The sequence below is a fragment of the Tenrec ecaudatus genome, chromosome 4 (genome assembly GCF_050624435.1).
Source record: "Tenrec ecaudatus isolate mTenEca1 chromosome 4, mTenEca1.hap1, whole genome shotgun sequence".
NCBI lineage: Eukaryota > Metazoa > Chordata > Mammalia > Afrosoricida > Tenrecidae > Tenrec > Tenrec ecaudatus.
The window spans coordinates 142,489,062-142,511,471 of record NC_134533.1 but is presented as its reverse complement, the minus strand read 5'-3'; the positions used below and the strand labels follow the sequence as shown (position 1 = coordinate 142,511,471).

Sequence of the window (22,410 nt, the reverse complement as noted above, 5' to 3'; positions counted from 1 at the left end):
TGAACTGTCTCAGTTGGACAACGGGGCTGCTTTTCCAGAATGAGCTTGACTCCACCAGCCCCTCATGACGCACTGGATCCATACATACACACACACCTTTCATACAGCTGTTACACACCCCACTCCACACATACACACACGAACTAGAATCACATAGCCCTCCATCCATGCGCGCGCACAGCATGTTAGGACACCCTGACACACAGACAGCCACGAATGAATCACATGCCCTTGGTAAATCCCTCCGAACATAAACACGTGGGGAAAGAGTCCTGTCGGTGCAGTGGTTAAGCACTCGGCTGCTAGTACAGTCTTTGAAATGGAACCTGTGCTAAGTTGGGGACTACCTGTAACCTACATGTGCACATGCATGCACACACAGGCACACACACTAACCCTGTAGAACTTGATCAGAGGCTTAGGCTCTCTGGCCAGAAGCAGAATCTCTAAGATCTATTCCTAACCAGGGGGAAAGCCCCACACTGCGTCGGGGACCATGGTGGGAACCAGTGTGGGGCTCAGGGACCTCCCACTCTCCCAGGGGTGCTGGAGACTCCTCACCGTGTGGTAGCTGTGGGCGCCCGTCTGCAGAAGCAGCTGCTGCAGGGTGCTGATCATCTTGCGGCGCCGGCGGCTCTCCTCTCTCACACCCTTGAGCTCGTCGGCCTGGCGGCCCAGTTCCCGCTGCCCATGCTCCTGCTGACCCAGGCTGGCCTGCAGCCGAGCCTCCAGCTGGGCAACACTGGCACTCAAGCAGTCCTGGCAGTGCAGGAGGTACTCGATGGTGAGCTGTGCCAGGCGCAGCACCTTGAGCAGCACCGGGTCCACAGGCTGCCCGCAGCGGCTGCATGTCTCCTTGTCCAGGTTGCAGAAGGTGACGCCAGCGATGTTCTCCTGCAGGGTGGCCACGTCCAGCTCCCGTGCCACACGGTCCACGTCCAGCGCACTCATGCGTCTCCAGTCCACGTTCTCCCGGCGCGGCTGGAATTTGAAGCTGGGGAGTGTGTAGGCACCAAAGAGGGTGCTGCTGAAGCCCTCAGCAGTGGCCACGGAGGACTGCATGGGCGGGGGAGGCCCGGGACTGACCACCGAAGGAGGGTGCCACCAAGGCCACGGCAGCAAGCCAACGAGCTGAGCGAGGGCCTGGAAAACGAGATGGAGTCCAGGTTCGTCAAGGTGCATGAAGCTGCCTGCACTACCCATCTGGACAGCAGGAGGCTGAGGTGAGGTGTCTTCTAGCAGCTATCATGAGCCGCATGAGCCAATTCTGACTCATACAGGACTCTATTGGTTTCCAAGGCGTTAAATGTGTACAGGAGCAGACAGCCTCGGCTCTCTGCCATGCAGCAGCTGGGGGACTTGAACCACCCACCTCATGGTTAGCAGCTCTGGTACATGTGACAAACACTAATGTGTGCTAAACAGTGGACAGAGGGGTGTGGGCTTTATAATCAGAGGTAGATTCAAATCCTCAGCTTTGGCTAAGACCCTTAACATTTTGAAGCCTCCTGGGTAAATTAGGGGCCCTTGGACCCATTTTGCACGCTTTTGGTTAGGAAGGAGGCCTTTGAAGCACTCGGCCCACGGTAGTTCCTCAAGGAATCCCCTCTACTCCATACTCACCTGAGCTGCAGGGCTACACCTGCCAGAGGTCTCCTTTCAGGGTATGAATTTGCCTCAGCATAAAGCCCAGCAACGTGGGCGGGGGTGGGCAGCCCAGAGCCGCCAACTGCACCACACCTCCTCCTATCATGCCAGGGTCACTGACCCCATGAAAGGCCTTAAGGCAGCGGTTCTCCACCTGTGGGTCCTGACCCCTTTGGTGGTCAAATGACCCTTTCACAGGGGTCGCCCGATTCATAACAGGAGCAAAATGACAGTGATGAAGTAGCAACGACAATAATTTTATCGTTGGGGATCACAACATGAGGAACTGTATTAAAGAAGGTTGAGAACCACTGTGTAAGGAAGCAACAGGGCGGGGCACGTCACCAGGTGGGAATGAGGCCTGCCCTGCCTACCCCAGAGAACCAGACCAGAGCAAACGCAAGGGGCAACCACTCAGTAACCTGGCCACTGTGCGGGGAGTTCTGGCCTCTGAGCTAGAAACAGACGGCGAATACAAACTGGCAGGCGAGCACCGCTATCCCATTTGCACGCGACGAAACTGATGTCTTGGGGAAGCTGAATGTTTAACAGGTAGGGGAGTCGGAGCTGAGGGACAACTGCTCGTGCTTCAGGCTCCAGAGCTCCTGGATCTTGAGCCACCCAACAGTGGCTCTGGAGGTTATTTGTTGCAAACTTTCTCGTCCCTCAAACGTCCAATTCATTCACTCACCAACCTTCCTGTCCTTTACAGTACCCCTATGTGTGTCAGGTCCAGTGCCAGGTGCTGGAGTTACCAAGGTCTAACATTAGCTGCATTTCAAGGGCTCTGTGTAGCTAGCCCCTTGTTGCCCACCCCACCAAACTAGAACCCTGGTCTTCAAAGCCTCCGGCTGAATGTCACCATCTGCCTTTTCAGGCTTACCTCCCTGTCTTTCCCTTTTCAAATATTCTTCCCCAACGTGTCCTCCAGAAACAACACTGTGCAGCTGTTAAGTACCCCGGCCAAGGCCATGACGGGAAAGACCAGCCCCCTTCTACTTAGCATGCAGGGTTATGGAGAAAAAGAAAAACAAAATGGAGTAGGGACATGATACTCACCATGCTCCGCTCCAAGCTACAACTGTGTCACCTGAGCCTCAGAGTCAATTGCTCACAACAAGCCGTACCTCGGAGCAACAGCCGGTTACCAGGCATGCTGTGGCCAAGGGTAAGAGGAGACCTGCTTCCTGACCTCCCACAGTGTGAGCTCACCTGAGACCTATGCTGTTTAACTATTTAAGTTTTTTACCTCAGACGGTTGCCCATAGCCCTCTCTCTACTAATAAAGCTGGGGAGTCTAACAGCTAGCTCTTTCCTCTCCTCTCCTCCCACCTCTTTTAAGTGTTCCTTGCAGCCTCTGCCATCAATTACAGTGTCACCCGTCCTTTAAGGTAGGGTGTGTTAGTGCCTCCACCCCCCGCCCCCGTCCTGCCATAGTCTGTTCACCTGCCTCCCATTTCATAGGGGTGAGCTCCCACATCCCCGGCCGCTGCAACTATCCATCATGCTGCTTCAGGTTGAGCCTCGGTCTCCCCAAAATCTCTTTCTCTCTGGTCCATTTGGCTCTTGGGGCAATTACAAGCTCAAACATGGCCTGGGAGGAGCCATGGCACAACTTGGTGATAGATGGCAAAGATTCCCCATCTTTGAGTTCAAGATAAAAATTCTCAGTATCTGTATTACCGGAGAATTTACTATAAACGCAGATCCTTAGGCCCCACCCAACCCAAGCCAACTGATTCAAAACCACCATGGTAGGGAGTGTGGAGACAGGGACCGTGGACCTCAATATGCGTGTGTCCTCCTTTACAATAGGCAGTCACCGTTGTGCTTCAGCCATGTGAGGATGGGTTTTAGGTGTTCCTTGTGGGCTAATTCTAACTTTATTAAAAAGACTTCTGTGAGCCTGTGCCTCGAGCTGGGCGCCTGGGCGATCTCTCCACCAGGCACTCTGTAACCAGCAGGGTCAGTTTTCTATCAAAATAAGAAGTATGGAGGTGAAGTCCATGCTGATGGACATAAGATAGCAGAAGATGCGAAGCTGAAGATTGGAAAATTGAGGGACTATGGCTGCTAATTGGAGATCCAGAGCCACAGGAAGGTGAAGACATTTGCTGGTGGTCCAGAAAACAGGTGTCAAACCTAGAAGCTCCCAATGATTATGCTATGCTTCCTCGTGGTCTAGAGCGCCATACCATGGAGACTGCCTGCTCCAACTGCACTTGGATGCATGCTTCAAAGTTCCGCTCATGCACAATCGCCACCATAGACCTTTACAGACCCTCAGTCAGAGCTCCCTGCCCCTCTCCCCAGCACCCAGCGTACAAAGTGCACACACCTTCAGTGGCCCTCACCTGTGTTGGTGGCTCTGCAGCAACCTTCCTTGAACCTTTTTGGCAACAAATGATTCCTGATTCCACACTACGTGCCAGGCATCACGAGGGCCACTCGGGAATGAAGGCAACCAGAGGAACCATTCCTGTTTTCCTTAATAAACGGAGCAAATGTTCCTGGAATCCTACTGTCCTCCGCACACAGCTCTAGTACTTTACATGACCTAGCTCCTGGACAAGAATGTCTTTGCAAGACTTGCATCCCATGATACAGATGAAGAAGCTAAGGGGTGAACAAAGAAGAGAAATTATTTTCTCACCATCACACAGCAAGCAAGTGACAGGGTCTGGCTCCACAGTTTACTCTCTAGGAGTAAAATTCAGAGATTGCCCCACAGAGACATAAGTGTCAGAGCAGGAGCCAGGACTGGGCATGTAGGAACACCAAAGAGAAGCTTGTACCGGGACACGTCATTCTACCTCCCCCCTCCAGCCCCTACCAGGCCCCAGGCTGGGGCCTCTGCAAGCTCAATGTTCACAACACAGATTCCTGCCCAGCTGAGCAGAGTCTTAAAAATCTTAAAGGAGTCAACTTTAATTTTCCAAGTCTGTTTAGGGTCTTGAAGACTGAAACTATAACCCATCAAGAATTCGGGTTAATAGTAGAAATGGGGTTCAAAGTTAAAATCGAGCTCACTGCCAGTGAGTCAATTCTGACTCATAATGGCCCAATAAAGTTTCTGGGACTATAAATCTTCATGAGTGCTAACAGGCTGGTTTTTCTCCCATGGAACACTTGGTGGGTTTGGATCCCTGGCCTTGTGTTTGGCAGCCCAATGCCTAACCCACAGTTCCCCCACCAGAGCTCTTTAAAATCGGGATCAAAAAATATTCCAATGTCAGTTTACCAATGACCTATAGGACAGAGTAGAACTTCCCTGTTTGTTTTAAAGACTGTAAACCTTTACGGGAGTAGACAGCGTTATCTTTGTTGACCTTGAGGTTAGCAGCCCAATGCATTACCCACTCAGTCACAAGGGCTTCTGAAAATGGGGCTTGGATTTCTTAATTTGGACTCATTGGGGGAGTGTGCTATTCAAGCTCAGCAAAATGCTTGTTTTGTCGACCATCTGCCAACATAGCGTAATCCAACTAGCTTCGACTGAAGGCTTATTGCATCCGAGGCCTTGTGGATGGGCCCAGGCACATCAGTGGGAGGTGACTGAAAATGCTGAGGCCACAGCATTACACCCTCATGTGGACACTCGGAGCGGACTCTAGAAGCACAGAAGGCGGCAGCCCAGTCCCAACGAGGATTCAGTATTAGGAGTCTGAGTGCAGGAGATTTCAGTGCACCCCTAAAATGGATGCTTGTCTTCCTCTAGAACCCAGATGTCCTAGGACTCCAAAAAGTGAGCCGAACTTGAAGAAAATGATGACAATTTATACACCAGCTTTGAAATAAGCTCTAGTCCTCATAAAACCTCATACATAGCTCCAATTCATCAGACCAATGAAGAAACTGAGGCTCGGGGAGGCCCCAAATTAAGTAATGAAGCCACAATTCAAGTTCTGTCTAACTCCAACGTTTTTGAACTATGACAAACTACCTCTCGATTATAATAATATACAAATAACGCCCCTGATGGAAATTTTACAGTACCTGGGATTTCTTGACCAACCTGCAAGGGCAGAGTGTTCACAGCAAACCCCACCAGGGTTGGTGCTGGAGACACGAAATGCTCTCTGTTTCTTGCCCAGGCTTGGCTGAACAGGACTTGGCACCACAGTGTTCATCCTGCTTTAGGTGAGCCAACTCAAAGCCAAATGAGAGTGCTACTGGTTACCTGGAAACCTGCCCTCCCCACCACCCCCCTGGGCCAGGGACACTGGTTTCTTCAGATTAAATTGTCTGCAGACTGTGTTTCCCTTACCTGGGAAGAGAAAAACAAGGCCGAAGCACTCACTGCCTTTAGGCGAAATGAAGCTATGTTGACCATCACTACATGTTTTCATGGGGTCCCAGAAAGCTATACCATCCTAGATTAGTATCATGAATTAGTGGACCCCACATTTTATTTTTCCACATTTAGGCTCACACCTCAACCTCTCAGTGCTGAAGAGATTATTTCTACATGAGGCAATCATATCCAACAGAGAGCCTGTCTTAGACCTTGAGTTGATTACCAGATAGGTAGTTCCAACCCGCCACCCACTCCGCAGGGGAAAGATGAGGCTATCTGGTCCTGTGAAGATTTACAGTCCTCGAACACTTCAGCAGGATTATTATGAGTCAGGAACGACTCGGTGGCAGTGGTTGTGGTTTGGGTTTGAACCTATAAACTTTGCTTTGTACACCCTCAGTGATCAGTGTCCATCCCACCCCCCATCCCCAAGACAGCCAGTCCCCTGTGTGTGAAACAATCCCTGGAGATAGTGTGATTCTTCTAAAGCCTACACATCTACAACCTCCAATCTGTAAAGCTAATTGCCCACAAAAGTCACACAAGGCGTTTTTAAAATTGGTTCTTACTAATTCTCTTCTATAAATTGACAGCTAGACAAGACCACTAGCATGACCACCACCACTTTACTGTCTCTTCTGATTCCTCAGAAACTCAGCCGAGAGGAGCACTTCGAGCGAGTGAGCTGAGCGAGAGCCGCTACCTGGGCTGCAAGGCAATCATTTACAAAGCTGCCATGGCTCCCAAGCCAGGCTCCCAGTGCCTGCTGGGAGAGCTCAGGCGAGTCATTAGTGCTAATTGTCATGGCTGCCAAGGAAACCTCCCCATAGTTTGCAAACAGACTGCACCTACACGGTTGGCCAGGGAGCGCTAGAGACCCCACGGAACAGAGGGGCACAGGGACTCCGCTGGGGCCCTGATGTTACAGACCTTGATCTTGTTGTTTTCAAAAGAAGGAAGTCTCCATTCCTGCTCTTTGCTGCCTTTGCCAGGGGCCAGCCAGCACTTGGACAATCCATCAAGTAAGGAAAGAGAGATCCACCCCTATAGTGCCGAGCTGGCCTCCTATTTCCAGGCATTTTGGAGACGTTTTAAGTTTTTAACACACGCACATTTTTCTTTCAAATAAAGATTTGATTGACATCCCTTAGCAGGGTTTTAGAGAAAGGTGTGTCTTCACCAGTACAAGCCAAATGTGCTTTTCACATCAAAGTCCGATCCCGGTGTCTTTCCCATGGAGGAGTTGGCGCTTGCCTACCTCCTGTGGGTTGGTCTCCGGAGCCCACAAAGCCCTTCTTAGCTTCCGCCCCTACCCTGCGGCATACAACTTTGGGGAGTCCGTCGTCTCAAGTCGAACGGTGTCCCCCAGGACTCCCATGCGAGCTGTCTGTCTGCAGATCAATCATGCCTTGGTGACAGGCACACGAAGGACCGATTCCTCCCACCACGGCCCTGGCGGACCCGCTGGTCCCAGGGGAGGTGTTTGGGCGGACACCCGCAGAGCCGCTCCCCTCTCCCAGCCTCCCTCCAAAGGAGTGCCCAGGGAGCCCGCCCGCCGGACCCCAGGCCAGGCCCTCCCCAACCCCTCCTCTGGCCCCGCCTCCTGCACCCCAGTCCGGCGGAAACAACTCTCCCAGCACTTTGGATCTGCAGCCACGTAAAAAAGGAAAGACACGTGCTGCTCCGGCTAACGGCCACCCCCGGGCAGGAGCCGGGCGGGGAGGAACCGAGACTGTGGGTCGTAGGTCCTGTGGTGGCCGAAAGACCCCTTAGCACACAGAGCGCGCCCCCAGGCCACTTTTCCTTCTTTCCAGACTGGAAACCCGACGCGGCCAGCCAGCCAGCAGGCTGCTCCCCTCCGCCGCCCCCGCCGCCCCGCGGCCAGCACCCCACCCCCGCGCCGCGCGCCCCCAGCCCGCGACACCCACCCTGCCCCGCGCTCCTCCCGGCCTGAATTCCGGGCGCAGCGTTCCCCGCGGCACGCCTCACCTCGGAGTCGCCACTACCGGGCGAGTCGGGCTGCGGGGACTTCCCGAGGGGCCTCCCGCTCCCGCCCCTCTCCCGGCAGCACCCCGCCAGCCGCAGCATTCCCAGAATCCACGACGCCGGGATGCGCTCCGGGGGCGGGGGGCGGGCCAGCCCCACCCACCACTGCTGCGCGGGGCCCAGAGCCTCCCTTGGGCCGGCAGCCTGTGGCTTGCGGTCTCGGGGGCCTTTTCCTCCTGCCCCGCTGAGTCGAGCTGTTTTTGAGTGTTTGGGATGAAGGGAGGCAGAGGGAAGAGGAAGGCTGCCTTCCATCATGGGCGAATCCAGGATCCACGTTAATGCCACTGCCCGGCTGTGACGGGGCAGCTGCAGGCGCCCCACCCGCCTGTGCTACACCAAAGGGACTTGCCGGCTTTCAGACCAGACCCTACACTACAGCACACTCTACCTCTCCCTCCCTTTCCCCTTCTTTCCCGCCCCCCCCCCCCAACACACACACACACCGTGCCTTGAGTGGTACAGCCTGTCTGGTCTGGAAAACCCAGAACAAAAAGCATTTTCCCTGTTACCAGCCTCTGACCCCATCATAATGCCAAACCTTGTGAACTTGCATTGCTATGACTAACTTATTTCTGGGAAATAATTTTTAAGGCCTTCCCCATCCCAGCCCCACCCCCAACCCCCTAACCGGGTAACCAACCCTTTCCTTGTTTGTATCAAACTCCCAAAGCAAAGATAGTGGGGAGTGGGGGCTGGGGGACATGACTAGGAACAAGTAGGTGTCTGTGAGCCATCTACTTTGATAGAGAATCGTGTTTCCTCTTCTCCTGGTCAGGGCACCCTTTCACTCCTAGGATTCCTAGCTGTGGACTCAAAGATACCAAGACTTCTACTGGTTAGTAGTTTTGTGATCTTGGGAAAGTCACCGCTCAGTTTTTGTTTTTGTTTCGTTTCTTTGCTTAGTTGTTGTTTGCTCATCTGTAAAATTGGAAGAATAAATGTTATAAGAAGGAAATTAGCTAAAATAAGGTCACCATAGGTAGGTTTATTGTGCCAACCTGACCAATAGGAACATGTGGGATTAATAAGGTCACAGTTTGATTGGAGGTCAAAGAGATAAATGGCTTGGCAAGGCTCTGGTGATCAGACCAGCAAGCGGCTGCTTTAGCTAGTTCTCTTCCTCAACTTGTGAGCGGCACTACCTGAGGGATAGTCAACCTATGGATCGTGTTGCTAGAACTTGAGGTTCCTTTGAGACCTGCTTTGCCATGCTGCCAGTACATACATTGTATATTGCTTCAGCTTGAGGCAGGTGAATCCTGTCATCTTGCATTGCTTAAGTTCGACATCCCATCATTAAGCTCCTGAGCTGCTGGCTGTTGGTGACCCCCCCTTGTTGTTTGCTGTCTGTGGGTGGACTGCCTGCATTGCCTAAGGGAAGACTCAGCTGTCTGCTTCGTTGACCTTGGACCCAGCAGCCCTGGTGAATTGGGACTTCCAGTATATTAAACTATTCTATGAAGTGAGCTGACCTGAGCTCTCTGTACTGCTTTGTGGACTAATTAGCTGTTATATTCCTTCATGCTGTATAAATATATATAATCATAAGTGTCCTGATTTTGTTTCTCTAGAGAACCCTGCCTAACACACCGTGAATCAGAATTTACTTAATGGCAACTAAGAGCAATCCTTGGGTTCAGCCCAGGCCTGCCGTCAGGACTCCTGAGTTCTGTCGAGTGTGGTATCTATGGGAGCTTGGTGCATTTGCTTCTGGGATCTCTTTCTCCTGTATCCCCGAGGTTTGCAGAAAGTAGTCTGGGGATGCCTATACATGTTTATGCATCATTTCCACCAGCCTCAATTTCCACCTCTATAAATACCCCTTTGCAAGGCTATCATGAGAAAGTAAACTTGACATGCTCCCTGGTCTACCTACCCCCACCCCATACATGGAACCTCCATATCCTTTCCTTCCCAAACCAAAGTCAGTGCCATTGAGTTGATTTCAACTCAGAGTGGCCCCATATAAGATTTCCAAAGCTATGCCACTTTGTGAGAGCAACATAGCCTCATCTTTTTTCAGAAGAGCAACTAGTGGGTTTGAACTACTTTAGTTAGCACTGCAATGCTTACCCAACAACATTGCCAGGGCTCCTTCTCACTCACTGTCATTAAGTCATTTCTGACTCTTTTCGCTACTCTAAGACAGAGTAGAACTGCCCCCTGTGGATTTCTGAGACTGTGACTCTGTGGGAATAAAAAGTCTCATCTCTCTCCTGTGCAGTGCCTGCTGGTTTTCTAACTGCTGACCTTGTGGTTATCAGCCCAACTTGTAACCCACTACACCACCAGGACTCCTTTCCAGGCTTCCTACCAGAACATAATTCAACATTCAATGCCGTGGGGACGTTATTGAGTGCCCACTGTGTACCAAGTTCTGTATGAGGTGCCTGGGGGTATCAGGAGCTTATAGAGAACTAGCTCACTTAGCACAGGACAGAATAGCTGTCACCTTCCGTTGCCACACCCCCTGCCTCAACACATGGAAGATGTGTCAGCCAACAGCAGAGACAAGTGTATAGTCCCTGACTCATGAACAGGTCAAAGAAAATGGCCCTAGGTAACATTCCTATCACCTTGAGCAACTGAGCCAGAGCTGTTGGGTGATAGGGCAAGCCCTAAGCCATCAGATTGACTGGTTAGCAAACCATTTGTCCTTGCCAGGGACATCAGGGGGGCGGGGGGGGGGGGGAAGCTCCGTAGGCCTTTGTGTCTTTCTCAGCATAGCACAAACTCTGCCCTCTGGCTCTTTGCCCTCAAATACTGTCAGCGCTGGTCTCTTCCCTACACCTATGGATTGTCAGGAGGCAGTGGGACACAGGCAACTAATGGAAGATAGATTTTCACTCTTGGCAGCCAACACCGAGTGCCCTCTGCTGCCAACTTGTGGCCTCACATGCAGGCGCCAACTCCAGATTTTACTTTCCTGAGGAGAAGCCCAGACTAGCTGAGAGTGTGCGGGACAAGCTCTCCCAATGCAGGAGTCCCAGCCACTGCAGTGTGCTCTGAGGTACACTGTGAGCTTTCCACAGTGCTGTAGAAATGGACAAGCTTGCGATCAGATGGAAGAGTTTACAATAAAATGTGTTTGCTAGTTCCTCTGGAAAACTCTCAGGATCTACCAATAAAAGATCTGCAATTCTCATGTGTCAAGATTTGGCTGTAGCGGAGGGAAAATTCTTCCTTATATAGAGCCAACACTCTAGCCCAGTGGTTCTCAACCTTCCTCATGCCATGACCCTTTAATACAGTCCCTCATGTGGTGGTGGCCCCCGAACCATAAAATTATTTTCGTTGCTACTTCATAACTGTCATTTTGCTACTGTTATGAATCGGGTGACCCCTGTGAATGGGTTATTTGACCCCCAAAGAGGTCATGACCCACAGGTTGAGAACCACTGCTCTAGACATTTACCTGAAAAGACCACTCTGAAGGATGCCCGTGCTCTTGCAGAAGAGACCTCCTTTCTCAGGAAAAAGTTCTCCTCTCCTACAAAATGAAAATGTGGGCCAGAGTAACTCGAACCAGCACCCGCTCCTGAGTCTCAAAACCGTATCTGGCCACTCATCAGCTATCAGCTAAGAGGCAGCTCCTGATGGTGTAGGGGTGCCCAGCTGCCCTCAGCCATTCCTCACCAAGGTCTCTTGCCTTTTGCCGGGTTGCCTTTTAGCAGTTTGCTGAAGCTTATGACTCCTTCTGTATGCTTTGAAATGCATCCAATAGAATACATAGGACTAGAGAGGTCACTAGTAGACTGTCAAAATGTCTACCAAAATATTAGAAAACAGAGAATTTCTGGCAAGATGACTAATGGGGCAAACATGCTAGCCAGACTGTCTGCAGCAAAGACATGGGAGCCAAATGCAAGAGATATAGATGATGAACTGGAGCCCTCAGCTTCAGAAGATAGATTGGACATGTAAATGGACTATGACTAAAGTCATGAGCGCAGATCCAGAGGGATAAATTGACAGCGATCCTGATGTGGCACAGTCATCTCACGATTTTACAAGCAGCCTTCCATTCAGCAACCTGGCACTACAGTGACCGCAGTGAGAAAAGTGGGATTATCGTTTGTTCCTCACACATCTTGGTGACCAGAAGCATGGCTAGCCCATGCCCTCACCCTCACCCGCCCCATTGGCTACTGACACCCCCTCCAGGCAGTCCTCCTCTGCAGGAAGTCAGAGCACGCCATCATGGATTAGGTGCTCAGACCAGTAGAACACATAGTGCCAATTCTTAAGCCACCCAGCAAGGCAGCACCTCCTTGGATTCCTCCTGAGAGTGAACAGCCTTACCTTAAGGACCGTGTGAACTACTCTGGTTCATAGTCTCTGGCTCCAGATAACAAATAGATCTGTGGAAATGCCACCTATGTCCCAACCTTTCACCCTGCCTCATGAACCACCTCGCTGACGGAGGGTGCCCTGCCACCACCCTCCCCACAGTTTTCTCCTTCTTTGCTTTCTTTTATTGCCCTCCCTTTGTTTTCCATCCTTTCTCTGTTTCCATTGTCCTTTTTCTCTTCTGCTTCTTTCTTTTACTCCTTCCCTTATTTTTTATTCCTTTCTTAGTTTTTCTTTATTATTTTCTTTTCTTTTTATCATCTCTAGTTTTACCTATTATCGTTTCCTTTATTTATTCTATCTTTCTCCATCTATCCTTGCTTTTACTATTCTTTTTAGTTACTAGATTCTCTTTTCTTGGTGTGTTTTTTTCCATCTACTTTCCCTTGCCTGGTTTTTTTCTCCTCCCTTTTAAAAATATTTAATTACTTGGGTTTTTCCTGTGGGTTTTTGTTTGCTTGCTTGTTTTGTTCTAAAAACTGGGTGACAGCAACCATGCCCACATGGTCCAGCCCAATCCATACCTCCAGAAAACATCCCTGCTGGGTGAAGACCTACAGACCTCCTTCTGTACTACCCAGACCTGCCCTCGCCTGTCCTATACAAACAACAAATACAGAACTGCATATGTGCACATTCTCACTTACACCCATCAGGAGACAAATGCTGTATGCTTTAGGTCTCCCCAACATACAATGATCTATTAAGTAAAAATAGAACAATACCACAATGCATTGGTGGCAATAGACAATTTCCACTTATGCAAAGAAATGACAGAGTGGTTCAAACAAATGACCGGCATACAGAGCCAGGTCTGTGTTGAATGAAAATGCATTGGAACTACCTGATTAGGAATTAAAAAGAATGATATTTAGATTCTTTCAACAGATTGAATGACCACAAAGGCTACAGACAAAGAAAGTAAATTGCAGGGGAGGAAAATTAGAAGAATTTGGGAAAACACTACAAGAGCAAAGTGACAAAATAAATGAAAAATTAGAAACCATATAAAAACAGCAAATAGAAACCCAGAGGGTTAATTCTCAGCTTTCAGAAACAGATCACGCATTGAAAGAGCAGAGGAATAGAAGTGAATCAATGGAAGACTGAACTAGTGAGCCTGACTACACACCTCCCAATTCTAGTCTGCTGGGGGACACTTTTTTAAAAATTGAAGAAAGCCTAAGCATTATGTGGAACAAGATCAAAAGGAACAACTTATTTGTGTTGGGACTCATAGAACAGGATCACACACACACACACACACACACACACACACATACACACCAAGAAAAAGAAGAAGGCAAACCACAGAGAAAGCTGTTGAACAGCTGTTGGAAGAAAACTTCCTTGATATCCTAAAAGATGAGAAACTATGCATTAAAAAAAATGAACAAACCCCAAATAGGATAGACTCCAAAAGAAAATCAGCATGACATGTCATAATCACACTTTCCAAAGCCAAATGCAAGAGAAGAATCTGAGAGCAACTCAAAAAAGGAAGAGTTACCTGTAAAGAAATACCAGTAAGACTAAGCAGATTTCTTAGCATAAACCTTCTGGGTAATAATGGAATGAGATGAAGTATAGAAAATTCCGCAAGGAAAAAAAATTGCCAACCAAGCAAAATGTTCTCTCATATCTGATGGTGACATTTGGACATTCTAAGTAAACAGAAGTGAAAGAGATTTGTAAGACCAGAATCAACCTCACAAGAATTATGGAAAGGCATTCTCTTGACAGAGAATTGACGACAGTAGCCAATGATCTGAGATTAGCATAAATGCAAACACCATGGAGAAAGCAAGCCAGATATTGAAATATCCAAAGTACAGCAAATGGACACACCTGGAAATAAATGAAAAGAATAAAGTCCCTGCCCTACAGTCAGGTCTAACTCATAACAACCCTACAGGATAAGGCAGAATTGTCCCTGTGGGTGTCTACTCTCTACAAGAGTAGAAAGCCTCATCTTTCTCACAGCCTGAAAACAGGGAACCTGTTTTGTAATGAAAGCAATAACAAAATAAATTGAGAGGATAGTGTAGTTAAAGAACTTTCAAATGCAGGGGAAGTCAAGTAGGTTCCAAGATAGAACAATCTGCTTTAAATTTGGGAACAATTTAACTAATTACAGGATGACCTTAAAGAAAATGAATAAACATCACAATTAAAAGGGGAAAATAATCGAGATTTAGTAACTCTAAAACAATAGCAATGGATAAAATGACAAGAACACTCACAAATAAAATGAACTCAGCACAGAAAATCATGTGGACTATAGAAACCTGAAGCACTGCGACACATACACACAAACACACAGAAAAGTGACAGTAATAATTTCATGCTTATCAATATTGCCACTATTAATGGATTCAATGCAGAGTAGATTAGAAAATAGGACCTCTCAATATTCAGCCTACCAGAGAATCAATATAGACATAAAGCCAAAAAATAGGCTAAAAATGAACCAAGCTAACAATAATCAAAAAAGATCAGGATTTGGCAATATTAATTTCTGATAACATAGAAACTTTAAGGAAAAATCCAGCATAAGAAGCAAAGCATTGTATAATAATTAAATGGTCAACTGAACAAGGGAGCACAGCTATAATAAATATGTATTTCTTCTATAAAAGGGCCTCAAACCATTGACCTGGGCCTCTGGATGTTTTGGAGGCCATGCCGGGTACCGTGGAATACTGGAACACGGAATCCTGTATCTTCAAGACACATGGCATGCTCCAGAGGCTGCATCAATGAGGTCCGATGTGGAAATTCCATTGGGTGAACTGGACTCTACCCCAGACACACTTGTACCTTGAGAACTTAAGTTGGAAATTACATGGTGTCTGAGGAAGCAGAAGACAGGTGTACCAAGATTGTTCAACTGTTGGTAGGTAGACAAACATGGTCTTGCTACATCGATGCCCTGTATGCTGTATTAAGACATGTATTATTCCAGCAAACCTGTGACTGACATTCTGTTTTATTTCATTTTTGTTCATATTAGGGTGTATCTCAGAGGCATTATGACATTGAGGGTCACCCTCTTGATGTTGTATTATGTTTTTTCTGGGTTGTTGTTTTTATTTTTTTTGTTTTGTTTTTCAGTAAATGACTCCCAGGACTGATGAACCTATAGGGACAGCAAGTAGAACAAGGGTTTTGGGGTGGGGGGGTCACAGGGTTGGTGTGGGAGTAAAAGGGGGAAATTTTTTTTTACATTTTATTAGGGGCTCATACAACTCTTATCACAATCCATACATATACATACATCAATTGTATAAAGCACATCCGTACATTCTTTGCCCAAATCATTTTTAAAGCATTTGCTCTCCACTTAAGCCCTTTGCATCAGGTCCTATTTTTCCCCCTCCCTCCCTGTTCCCCCCTCCCTCATGAGCCCTTGATAATTTATAGATTGTTATTTTGTCATATCTTACCCTATCCGGAGTCTCCCTCCCCACCCCCTTCTCTGCCATCCGTCTCCCAGGGAGGAGGTCACATGTGAATCCTTGTAATCAGTTCCCCTTTCCAACCCACTCACCCTCTACTCTCCCAGTATCGCCCCTCACACCCCTGGTCCTGAAGGTATCATCCACCCTGGATTCCCTGTGCCTCCAGCTCCCATATGCACCAGTGTACAGCCTCTGCCCTATCCAGTCCTGCAAGGTGGAATTCGGATCATGGTAGTTGGGGGGAGGAAACATCCAGGAGCTGGGGGAAAGCTGTGTTCTTCATCGGTACTACATCACACCCTGACTGACCATCTCCTCTCCTAAACACCTCTGTGAGGGGATCTCCAGTGGCCGACATATGGGCTTTGGGTCTCCATTCTGCACTTCCCCCTTCATTCATTATGGTATATCTATATATATCTATATATATATATATATATATTTTTTTTTTTTTGCATGATACCTTATACTTGATCCCTTTGGCACCTCATGATCGCACAGGTTGGTGTGCTTCTTCCATGTGGGCTTTATTGCTTCTGAGCTAGATGGCCGCTTGTTCACCTTCAAGCCTTTAAGACCCCAGACACTATCTCTTTTGATAGCCGGGCACCATCAGCTTTCTTCGCCACATTTGCTTATGAACCTGTTTGTCTTTGGCGATCGTATCATGGAGGTGTGCAGCCAATGATATGATTTTTTGTTCTTTGATGCCTGATAACTGATCCCTTTGGGACCACGTGATCACACAGGCTGGTGTGTTCTTCCATGTGGACTTTGTTGCTTCTGAAAAGGGGGAAATTTTAAAGGAGTCCAGGAAGACAAAGTATGTATGGAAACTGTGGAAGCAGTTGTACAATTCTGCTTGACACAATTGAGTGATAGCCTATCTGTATTAACTCCCAATTAATAATAATTTTTAAAATATAAATTCAGGAATGAGTTTGGGGTTAGCACATGTGTTAGACAGGGTTCTCTAGAGAAACAAAGCCAGCACACTAATAATGTTATATGTGTTTATATAGATAGATAACATAAGAAATAAACAATTAATCTATAAAGCAGTACAAATGAGAGTACAACTCACTTCTGTGAGACAGCTAGTACATTGGCAGTCCATTTCAGTCTATCCGGCCACAGGCAGCAAACAGCAAGGCAGGTCACCAACAGTCAGCCAGATGACAGGGTCCGACAGTTCCCAGCTCAAGAGATGTTAATTCCAATGGTGTGGCAAAGCAGGTCTTGAAGGAACTTCAAGTTACAGCGACACGGTCCACGGGTTAGGTGTCCCACAGATAGTGTAGCTTGCAAATTGAGGCACAGAACAAGCAAGGCAGCTGCACACTGGTCCAAAGATCAAAGAGCGAGAGACAGAGAGGCAAGGCTCTCTGAACCATTTATCTCTCTGTCTTTCAACTAATCTCGCATGTGTTCATTAGCCATGTTGGCACAACAAACCTACCTATCACCGCACTAAATCCTAGCTCCAACATAAGAACAATTGTTTCTTATGTCATGGCCCTGCTCAATACTCACACTCATGAAGGGAACACAGAATATATGGGGGAGGGGAAAATGAGGAGCTGATGCCAGGGCCTTAAGTGGAGAGCAAATGTTTTGAAAATGATGAGGGCAATGAATGTACAAATGTGCTTTATACAATTGATGTATGGATGGATTGTGATAAGGGTTGTATGAGCCCCTAATAAAACGATTTTTTTTAAAAGAGCAAAAAAAAAAAGAAGATATGCATACTATAGCAAAAGGTGATGAAGAAATTAAAAGGTGGCTGGCTATCAGACAAAATAGCATCTGGGATTTTAATGGCTTGTCTCCAAACAAGCAGCCATGTAATAGAGATATCAACTAAGTCCACATGGAAGAAGCACACCATCGTCAGTCACCAAAGGACTGGAATCCATATAATCTGACGCCAATGGAGGGAGCAGTATCAGAGCCTAAACTGTGAGAATCGGTTTGCAGAAGGCGATGGATGACCGGGCGAGCCCAAGATTCATATGCAGGATCTACATAGGAAATGACCTCCGATGGACTCCCTCTATGCACAATTGAGGAGGAAAGGGGTTACTAAACAGAGTGCACTGGAGAGATGAGCACAGAAGATCAAAGGCACAAATCTGAGTTGAACAGTTAAAACCTTGTCCTTTGATTCCCCCCTCTGATGCACGCTGGACCTGATTTGGTTTTCATCATCTTCTGTATTTTTGTTTTGTTTTTGTTTGTCCGTGTTATGGTGTATCTCAGAGGTGTTATGCCATGGAAGACCACCCTCTTGAAGTTGTTACATGGCTTTCTGTGTTTGGGTACATGAAACCCAAGGTTGATGAATTTATAGGGAGAGCAAGTAGAATAAGGGTTTCGGGGTGAGGTGCTACAGGGGGGCGGTCAAAGGGAGATGGTTTCCAGGAGTCCAGGAAGGAAAAGAATGTTTAGAAACTGATTGTGCCATATTCTGCTTTATAAGACCGGGCTAAAAAATGACTCATCTATGGAATAGTACGATATTTGTATTAACTCCCAATGAATAAAAATAAAAGAGCCTCAAAATACATTCATCAAGCTCTTACAGAATTGAAGAGAAAAATAGACAACGCTACAATAATTGTAAAGAATAAAATTGAAAAAAAGCACCACCATAAAGTCAATCCCAACTCAGTGATGTCATTTGAGGTTTCTGAGTCTGTAATTCTTTACAGGAACAGACAGGCTCATCTTGCTCTCACAAAAGGGTAGTGGACGTGAATCATTGACTTTGCAGTTAGCAGTGCAATATGAATGTGTACCTAACAGCACCCCCAAACTCCTTACAATAATTGTAGGGTACTTTAACACACCACTTTTGATGAAGGACACAGGAACTGGAAAAATGATCAACAGAGACACAGACGAATTAAACAGTACAATCAACCAACTTGACTTCGTAAACATATGCTAAGCACTCTGCCCCACACAACACAATATACATTGTTTCAGTGCACATGGAACATTCACCAAAGTAGACCATGTATTAGGTCATAAAGCAAGCTTCAATACATTTTAAAACATTGAGATATTACCAAACATAAACTCAGTTCACAATGCTCCAAAATTAGAACTCAATAATAGGAAAATGAAGTGAAAAAAATCAACTGCATGGAAACTGCTTTAAAAACTACTAGATAATAGGAAAATAAACATTTTTAAATGAAAATTTTAAAGTCTTTGAAATAAACAGAGTGGGAACCCAATATAACAAAATATTTGGGACACAGCAAAAGCTGTGCTCTAAGAGAAAGTTATAGCAATCCAAGCACACTTCAAAAAGAAAGACGGAAGAACCAAAGATAAAAACACCCTATTCCAACATCTCCAAAAATTAGAAAAAGAACAGCATAATAAGCCTACAGCCACTAGAAGAAGAAAAATAATGATTATAGGAGAAATAAATGAATCAAAAAGAGTAGAAAGAATCAATAAGACAAGCATCGAGGACCAGCTGCCAGGATGACACAGTCACTGGTGGTCTTGCCCAGAAGGCGAGGACCAAGGCTTTGTGTGACCCTTCACAATCGTCATCCTATATGTGACAAGCAAACCCGTCAGCTCATGGGGTATACTGGTTGAGATTCAACGTGCCATGAAGTCCTAGGAACAAGGTACAAAATAATGTTTTGCCTGCCAAATTCCTCCAACAGATTGACTATAAGGTAAGCTTTACCATAAAGTTGCTCAAGGCTGATCTGTGATCAGACTCCCAACTCCTCCTTTCTCTGGCTCTCTTGCATCGTATCCCCACTTCCAGTTGCTCTCCTTGTTGCTGGGCAGGTTGTGGCAGACAAGAAGTTGGTTCTTTGAAAAGAGTAACAAAAGGCCCCAAACACTTTAAATATGGAAGAGAGTCACTTTAATAAGTGGTACTGGCAAAATTTATATTCATTTGTTAAAAAAGGACTCATATCTCATGCCACATACAAAAATGAATTAAAAATAAATCACAGGCCTAGAATCATAAAGATCATCAATGAAAAATAGGAACAAACACAGGGGCTACGACACATGGCATAAATACATTAGCAAGCATAATGAAAACAAACGAGCAACAGAAGACAAAATAGATGACTGAGATCTAAAAATTAGACTCTTGTGTACCCCAGTTTTCACCAAAAGAGCAAAAAGAGAACCCACAGACTGTGAGAAAACTTCTGGCAACTTAGAGTCAGATAAGGGACTAATCACCAAAATGTATAGAAAACTTTACCACCTCTACAAGAGAAAAGAGAAATTATCTGCACTAAAAATAGGCAGCAGACATTTCATCAGAGAAGACAAACAAAAATGCTCAAGTTAGCCATTTAAGAGATGCTCAAGTTAGCCATTTAAGAGATGCAAATCAAAACGAGATTGCAACGTCACCTCAGCCAGACATTAATAGCAATGTTCAAAAAAGGCAAAAACCAGACGATAACCAATGCTGGTGGGGGGCTGTGAGGCTGGAACCTTCACACACTGCTGGTGGGAATGCAAATTGATGCGCCACTGTGGACAGCACGATGGAATTCCTTCAAAGAGTTGGAAACAGAAATGCCACGTGACCCAGCAATCTTCCTACTTGTAGAGAAATAAGAGCTGTGACATGAATAGACAGACATGCACGCCCATGTTCACACAGCACTACTCAGAATAACAAAAAAGATGGAAAGAACCTAATGCTCATCAGTGGGAGAATGGCTACACTTTGGTACACGCGCACAGTAGAATACTATGCAATGCTTAAGAATAAGTGCAGGAAAAAATTCCAGGATCTTCTGGGGTTCCAAGGAACCCCCATATTTTTATCTCATTAGTCTTATCTCTTTGTCCAACTCATCACCACTTTGTCTTGACTTTTTTCCCTACTGAACAGATCATATTTATTAGCAAAATATTAGCATATTTATACATTTTAGTAATCAAAGATATTTTGCTGGCAAGTAAAACCCCTAGGAAGCATCAGAGTATCATTATGGTCAAAATGAATTTATATATCACAGCCCAGAATAAAGACACGTGGCATTCAAGTTGACCTATTGGATCTCCTCACAAGATAATTCCTATATTTTTAAAATATTGGATATATTTCTAATTGACCCTTTAATAACCTTAGTGTCCAAGAATGTTAGTCGAGGAACAAGTTGTCATTCACTCTTCAGATATGGAAATGAGATGTAGTGTGTCTCCTGATGAGGCTAGCATCCTCGCCTGTGCAGTCAGACAGACAGGAAAGACAAACCAGCAGGGGGCCCTGGGCCAGAAGACAGTCATGGGGAATCTGACGACTGTGTCAGATAGCTTAGAGTCAAGAGAAGTGACTGGGAATAAATAAAGCTAGAGCAGAGAGACGATTTGTGTACATTCTTTAATAAGCTGTCGGAGCAATGATTTTCAAAGAGGATGATCTCAGAATGGCAGGAGATGGATGAGTGTTATATGAAAAAGTATCATCATTTTATATTTGGAGGAAAATATAAACTCTGTTTCCATAAATATAAGTACCAAGAGGAAAATCTTGACTGATGGTTATTTGTAGGAAAAATATTGGTCCTCATATCTCATGGAGAGAATGGGTAAGTTTTTATGTGAATCATGGGGTTTTTAAAGTCTGAGCTTACAGTTTACTTTTAGAAGCCAATTAATTAAAATGTTTGGATATTGTACAATAGTAGATTAGGGAATAAGATGCCCAGGGAAGAAGAGACAGCTGTTCCAGGGCCATTTGGCCAATTATTAGAATGTTAATGCTGGGGACCTTATATTCTTGATTCAACTTTATTTGTAGCACCTAAAATAATGTGTGACAGAAAGAAGTACCTCAATTAATATTTATTGGATAAAACCAAATTCTTTTATTATTTTCAATCAATACTCTAACAGGTCTTGAAATTAGCCTTCTACCAAAATTTAAAAATGCATTGCCATCAAGTTAATGCTCCCTCATAGTGACCCTATAGAACAGAGTAGATCTGTCCCTGTGGGCTCCTGGATCTTTGTGAGAGTAGAAAGCCTCCTCTTTCTCCCAAGGGGCAGCTGGTGGTTTTGATCTTAGCGTTTTTAAATAGAACCTACAGCCTCCTGTTGGAGCATCCATTTTTTCTCCCTCCTTAAATTGTGCAGCCCCTCTTGCAGGTACATTGTGGACATGAGGTGTAAGGGAAAGTGTTAAACGATACTTCCAAGAAGTTTGCATATAATAAAGGTGATGTAACTTTCCTCCTCTCTTTCACAGGCAGCCTGGATTGATGGGCTGGAGATCAAGCAGCCGCTGGAAACCACGGACCTTAGACACTGAGGATGACAGACAGACAGATACAATAACCCTGGGCCCCTGATGTTCGCAGCACCATCATGTCATCCCTGACCTGTCTGCCTTCACACTTGTTACATGAGATAAAACGTGCTTCTGTGATTCATAAACTTCTGCTCTTTGGAATGTTTCTACTCTAGGCAAAGAAACCTAATCCTAAGGGATATGTGAGTAAGCCCGGGTTCCCTGGGAAAAGTGGAGATCAAATAAAAGTGTGGCACTCCAGCCAGTGACCAAGCCTGTGCCGTCACAGCAGCCACCTAGCACATGGT

At 46.3% G+C, this 22,410-nt stretch overlaps 1 protein-coding gene across 2 annotated transcripts in view; it reads right to left on the bottom strand.

Annotated features, from left to right (window-relative positions):
• DZIP1L (DAZ interacting zinc finger protein 1 like) overlaps positions 1–8,047 on the bottom strand; it is a 44,068-nt gene extending 36,021 nt beyond the window's left edge. Inside the window, exons 1-3 of one of the 2 annotated variants that reach the window (XM_075546871.1) lie at positions 7,934–8,046; positions 4,002–4,263; positions 562–1,143 (exon numbers count right to left, since the gene is read on the bottom strand). In XM_075546871.1, the coding sequence (XP_075402986.1) occupies positions 562–1,062 (501 nt within the window). In that variant the 5' untranslated portion in view covers positions 1,063–1,143; positions 4,002–4,263; positions 7,934–8,046. Of the gene's footprint in view, positions 1–561; positions 1,144–4,001; positions 4,264–7,933 lie in introns of both variants that reach the window. The other variant, XM_075546870.1, reaches the window with a different exon arrangement.
• Positions 8,048–22,410: the final 14,363 nt, after the last annotated feature.